Here is a 6,385-nt window from a genome sequence, read left to right on the forward strand (position 1 = left end):
CACACACACACACACACACACACACACACACACACACACACACACACACACGACCTATCAAGCTATGTAAATAGAAAGAAGAAAGTATGGACTTCGGAGTTAGAGACTGGTTCTCCATCCCAGGCCTGTATTGAGCAAGCTAGGTGAATTGCCTTGCCCTCTCTAAGGAAACAGCAATGTCTTCCTTTTTCAGCGTGTCTCACAGTTATGGTAAAAGTCACATGACATGTGTGAGTATTTGGAAGCTCAAGTACCGTTCAAGTGCTGGGTAAATTGAACGTCTTGTGTTTGGTTCCCTGAGCCGGGAGATGAGATGCTTCCTAGGCACGAAGCTCAAAAGTGATAGAAGAAGCAGAGGCCCCAGGGAGGGGAGTCAGGAAGTTTCATAAAGATGCAAATGACAAGAAGGGAGTAGGTCACCTGCACAGACTGGGAATCAGGAGACCTTGACAAGCAGTTAGGGATGCCTTTGAAAGAGAAAGAAAGATCCGGGGAACAGAAATTCTTCAGTGGCTTGAGTTGTTAAGGGCAGGCCAGTGGTGGTCAGGATTATTTGGAACATGGAGAGGTTAGAGGTTCTGCTTAGACTTTCCAAGAAGAAAAAGGCATATGAGCAAACCCATCGGATCCTAATTGTAATACCTGCTAGAATTATTGGTACAAAGCTAATTAAATCTATTTTATTTCAGAGAGCTAACTTTTTACAGAGCATGTTAAACTATGTGTTCCTCAACCCCCTACAAAGCCCAGTTTATCTCCCTGTAGCCAACTCACACCTAACTTGTTTCTGCTCCCAGTTTCTCTCCACTTCAAAAGAAATGCTAAGGCAGCACTGTACTGAAGGCTCTTGAGCTGTATGTACGGATCCGTATGGGTGCCACTGCTTCCTCATGCCAATCAAAAGGAACCGCTGCTTGCCAGGCTGGTGGTACATGCCATCAACCCCAACAGAGCTCCAGGCCCCCCAAAGGCTGCATAATGAGACCTTGCCTCAAAGAAAAAAAAAAAGAAAGAAAGAAAAAGGAAGTGTAGGTGCTAAACTCACACGTGCCCCTTGAATCAGATCTCACCCAAAAGGGCTAAAAATAGTTTAGATGAATTTGTGTGTTATGTTTTGAGCATTTGCCCTGTGTAATTTTTATGACTTGGGACTTGGGGAAGTATTTCATTGTAGGATTCCTTTAGTTTAGGAGACTCTTCTAGAACCTTTAAAACGTGACTTATTTCCTTCAAAAATCAATGTAATGAATTATTAAAGATTCAAGTATTTCTAAACCAAAATGAGGTAGCTCCTAAGAGCACAGCTTACCAACTGAAGCCTCTAGGCGTGTTTTATGAGCCCCCAGGTTCCTGGTGCAATGACTGACCCTTCTCTTTCTGCTTCTGTCACTGCGCAGGTGGCTTGCCATTCGCCTGGAGCTGGTTGGAAATTTGATTGTCTTCTGCTCCTCCTTGCTTCTGGTTATTTATAAGAATTCCCTAACCGGGGACACTGTGGGCTTTGTTCTGTCCAACGCCCTCAACGTGAGTCTGAGGACTGAAAGTCTGGCTAAGTCTGGCTAAATCTGAAACTAAGTCTGATGTGTATGCACTGAGGAGCTCATGGTTTTACTCTTTTCTGACCCAGAAGGATGAGGAAGACCGGTTCAAACCCTGGCTCCTCATTTTCACCTGAGAACACTCTGCTTACCTCATTTAAGTAGGCACAGTACCATCTGCCAAAGCAGGCACAGGTCTTACTGTCCTAAGGACCCGAAAAGAAAATGTTTCTATGTTAATGGTTTCTTGGTCATTTTGCCTCCTTCACTGGTTCCAGTCAACAGAGCTTATATTTACTCTCTGGAATAGAGGAGTAATGAGAAAATCCTTTGATCAAACAACTCCTGAGTTTGCTTTTCTTATATCACAGAGCAAGTTAAAAACAAAATTATCATAAGGACTCGGACAGAAACACGTAACAAATGTCACTGCCCTCCTCCAGCACACTTGGGGGCTAAAGGCTGACCTTTTACATCCCAGCGCCTGAGGCTGTGGCTTAGCACCCACCACCTTAGCTACTTTGGACATTAGGCCATATCCCTATGCAGCTCTTCTTATAAGTACCTTATATTCATGTGCTTTATACTGCACTGTTGACATTAGAAATTTAGTGAGGCTCAGCAGGCCGGGGATGATGCACGCCTGTAGTCCCGGCACTCAGGAAGTAGAGGCAGGTGGATCTCTGTGGGTTCGAGGCCAGCCTGGTCTAAAAAGTAAGTTCCAGGACAGCCAAGGCTACACAGAGAAACCCTGTCTTAGAAAACAAAAACAAAACAAACAAAAAAGAGATTAATGAAGCTCAAGGAGGCTTATGAGAGGGCACCCCAGAATCACTTGGTTCTTTTTGCCATTTTATCCCCCAGGACAGTCAAGGCAGAGTAGGACACCATTAGATTGAAACAAAATTAAATATCCAAGTGTCAGCAATTATACATGGTTCATCCTACACAAAGTTGCCACTCTTAGTCTTCATGGCCTGGTCTGGGGTGTGTGGCCATCTCTCTCTCTCTCAGCTCTCACTCACTCCACAGACTTCCCATGATATGTGCAAGCTCTTGGAAAAGCTCATGTCTGAGTAATCCCAGTATTGCAGACTGGCCTGCACCATGTGGTCAAACACATCCATGTAGTGGCTGGGAGACATGGGGACCCAGGGAGGACAAGGGTCCATATGGATCCCCAACCTTGATGGCTAAGAGAGAGACGGCAGCTTGCTTGAAAGTCTGTTCGTTCCCCGAGTCTTTTCTCATGGTATCCCCCATTTGTAGAGTACCATCTACAATTCTACAAATAACACTAGGTTTGTAGGCAGGAGACCTGAACTCTGGTACCAGTTCACCAAGAGTCAACCTCTTTCACCCAAGCTTTACCCCTGAACGATTCAGAGTTCATATTGTCATGTGAGCACCACACAGCTAAGTATTCAATTGTTACCCAGCCAATCAGTGTACTGGTCTTATTTCTATGTTAAGAAAATAAGAATTAAAAATAAGAATTACCCTTTTTATATCACCACAGCCCTTGAATATAAATTAACTGCTCAGTTAACCTTGTGGTATAACTAACTAATTGAGGTGGTTTCTGAGCTTGAATGTGTGTGTGTGTGTGTGTGTGTGTGTGTGTGTGTGTGTGTGCGCGCGCATGAGTGGTGTGGTATGTGTGTGTATGGTGTGTGTATATGTGTGTGTTGTATGGTGTGTGTGTGTGTGTGTGGTATGTGTGTGTATGGTATATGTATATGTGTGTGTGTGTATGTATGGTGTGTATATATGTGTGATGTGTGTGTATGTGTGTGTGGTGTGGTATTTGTGTGTATGGTGTGTGTATATGTGTGTGTTGTATATGTGTGTTATGTGGTATGTGTGTGTGTATGATGTGTGTATATGTGTATGTTGTGTGGTGTGTGTGTGGTGTGTGCTGATATAATTTTTTCTTCTTCTGTAGATCACACAAACCCTGAACTGGCTAGTGAGGATGACATCAGAAGCAGAGACCAACATCGTGGCTGTTGAGCGAATAAATGAATACATAAATGTGGACAATGAGGTAAGAGTTATGGAAGGTGGAGGTTCCTGACACACTCTCAAGAGGGCATCTTTAGCTTTAAAGAACAACTTTCAAGTCTCGCATGCTCTAACTCAAAGGGCTTAATTTCTTCAAATGTAAAATGAGGAAACAGTTTACATAAATGGTGGTATTGTTCTAGAAAGCCAGAGAGCAACCTTGTAGGGTGTCTTTATTGAATAAAGTCAGAAAAGCCCAGTCCACTCAGGTAATGGGCCCTGTTACCCTTCTGTCAACTGCCATGAGTCCCATGGCAGCCATTGGCTGAGTTGCTACCACGCCCAGAATTTCTCATCCTTTCCCCTTGCCAGGCGCCTTGGGTGACCGACAAGAAGCCTCCAGCAGATTGGCCCAGAAAAGGTGAGATCCAGTTCAACAACTATCAAGTGCGGTATCGGCCGGAGCTGGATCTGGTACTGAAAGGGATCACTTGTAACATCAAGAGCACCGAGAAGGTGGGTGATAAAGACAGCTCTGCTTGGGAGGACTCAGAGAAGAGCCGGGCACAGAAGGAGGGGCCCAGGCCTTCGTCGTTTGGGTGCAGGGAGAGGATGGGAATTCTTTCTGTACTCTGGGACCGTGTACGGGACCCACCCGGAGGGCTGGATCCTGCCTCCCTGCCAGCCCACTGGGGCTCGTTTCCTGTGTGGGTTTGAAGTGTGGGGAAGAACTCAGGAAAGAAACGAGGAAGCCACAGACCTGGACGGAGAACTGTTGAGAATGGTGTGTAGCTGGCTGGCTGAGCCTAAGCAGGAGATAGTCTAGGGTCCTGGTCTTTGAAGTTGAGCATCCTTTTACAGGTCTAATGTAGCAAAGCTACCCATCAATCAACCAACCTAGGCAAGGGGCTGAGGACCAGGGTGACCACGGCTCATCCGGTGACAAGTCTTTCCTTCTCTCTACTAAAAATCAAAACAAACAACCCAGTTCCAGGGCTTGAACTCGAGTCATCTGGCTTAGCAGCAAATGTGGAATAACCCCAAAGGTCCTTTCTCTATACCTTTAAAAAAATTATTTATTTATTTTATATATGTGAGAACATTGTCGCTGTCTTCAGACACACCAGAAGAGGCCATCAGATCCCATTACAGATGACTGTGAACCACCATGTGGTTGCTGGGAATTGAACTCAGGACCTCTAGAAAAGCAGCCAGTGCTCTTAACCACTGAGCCATTTCTCCAATCCTCTGTCTACTTAAATAAAATATTTTTTTAAAAAACGGAATAAACTATTACCGTCAAGATCGACGGTGACAACAACCTCGGAGAGGGTTTGTTTATTTCCAGCAGTCACAGTCTTCAGCACGCAACTCAGGCGGAGTATGGGAGAGTCATTTTTCCCCCCTGACATCTGGGCATTTTTTTTCTCTCACCAAAACTAAAAAAACATTTTATATATTTGGTATGGGGTTCTTTTTATCACGTGCAATTGTGAATACATAGGCTAAAAAATTTTTTTTCTCCAAGAATTGCATGTTGAAATGGATGTAAATGAACTATATTCACAGGTCGGCGTGGTGGGAAGAACTGGAGCTGGGAAATCATCCCTCACAAACTGCCTCTTCAGAATCTTAGAGTCTGCAGGTGGCCAGATCATCATTGATGGGATCGATATTGCCTCCATTGGACTGCACGACCTTCGAGGGAGACTGACCATCATTCCCCAGGTTAGTTAGCGAGGACTTTCTTGGGCACACGCCGTGTTGAAACATTGACAAGCGTTCAATTACAAATACAACTCTGGCAGTTTTATTGCTTAGTTTTCTTGTCATTGTACCTGTCAAGAAGCAACTTACAGGAGGAAGGGTTATTTTGGCTCGCTCAGAAGGGGCACAGTTCTTGGTGGTAAGGCATAGCAGTATGCATGTGGGACGGCTGGTCCTATTGCATCTGCACTCTCCAAGTGCCAAATATAGATACTCTCTCCCAAAAGTTGACTATCAAGATTCATCTTCACACCACGATTCCAGACTAATTTCCCCCAGATTCTGTTTCTCTACTAAAAAGTTCTGTATTTTGCATGTGACCTGTGACTGCTAGAAGCTACCAGTAGGTGGCAGCAACGCGCCAGCAGTCGGATAGAGCAGATGATTACTTGGCATTTCGGTTAGCCCAGCAGGGTTTGCCGGAGACCTTTGTAATTAGCAGTAGCAATTTTGCTGCTGAAGCTTGAAGCCATTAAGCTTTATACTCCTCATTTGATGCGGCTAAAAGATAGAGGAGGGAATTTGCTACGGGTTTTTGCCAGCAAGCGGAACATTCATTGTATCAGCAAGAAAGGCCTCCTTTTGGCTTGCTCTATGGCCCCTACCGAGTTAAGAATTGCCACAGAGGCCTCTCCACTCACAGGAGGCAGAGAACCATTGCTCCCTCTGCACTGTGGCCAGGTGCCTGTGGAGGGTCTGACGTTGCTTAGTACAATGTGACATTAGATGCCCTCTCTGTCACTCTTCCCTCTGGAACCTGTAGCTCGCTGTTTTGGGATTTGTTGGTTTTGTTGTTGTTGTTTTAAGATGTTTTATTTTATGTGTTATGAGTGTTTTGCCTGTGTGTATCTAAGTGTGCTGCATTTGGACCTGGCTCTCACAGAAGCCTGGCATTAACATCAGGTGGTAAGGTGTGTTGTAGGCTGCCGGATGGGTGCTGGGAACTGAATCTGGATTCTTTGCAAGAGTACTAAGTAGCGAGTGCTTTTTTTTTTTTGATTTATTTATTTATTTATTTATTTATTTATTATTTTCTTTATTTACATTTCAAATGCTATCCCAAAAGTTCCCTATAC

At 44.6% G+C, this 6,385-nt stretch overlaps 1 protein-coding gene across 1 annotated transcript in view; it reads left to right on the forward strand.

The window, feature by feature from the left end:
* The window catches only part of Abcc2 (ATP binding cassette subfamily C member 2), a 56,687-nt gene that overhangs the window by 44,740 nt on the left and 5,562 nt on the right, over window positions 1-6,385 (forward strand). Inside the window, exons 26-29 of the mRNA XM_021205166.2 lie at window positions 1,398-1,524; window positions 3,484-3,585; window positions 3,915-4,058; window positions 5,112-5,270. Of these exons, the coding sequence (XP_021060825.1) occupies window positions 1,398-1,524; window positions 3,484-3,585; window positions 3,915-4,058; window positions 5,112-5,270 (532 nt within the window). The remainder of the gene's footprint in view (window positions 1-1,397; window positions 1,525-3,483; window positions 3,586-3,914; window positions 4,059-5,111; window positions 5,271-6,385) is intronic.

Source organism: Mus pahari, chromosome 1 (assembly GCF_900095145.1).
Source record: "Mus pahari chromosome 1, PAHARI_EIJ_v1.1, whole genome shotgun sequence".
Taxonomy (NCBI): domain Eukaryota; kingdom Metazoa; phylum Chordata; class Mammalia; order Rodentia; family Muridae; genus Mus; species Mus pahari.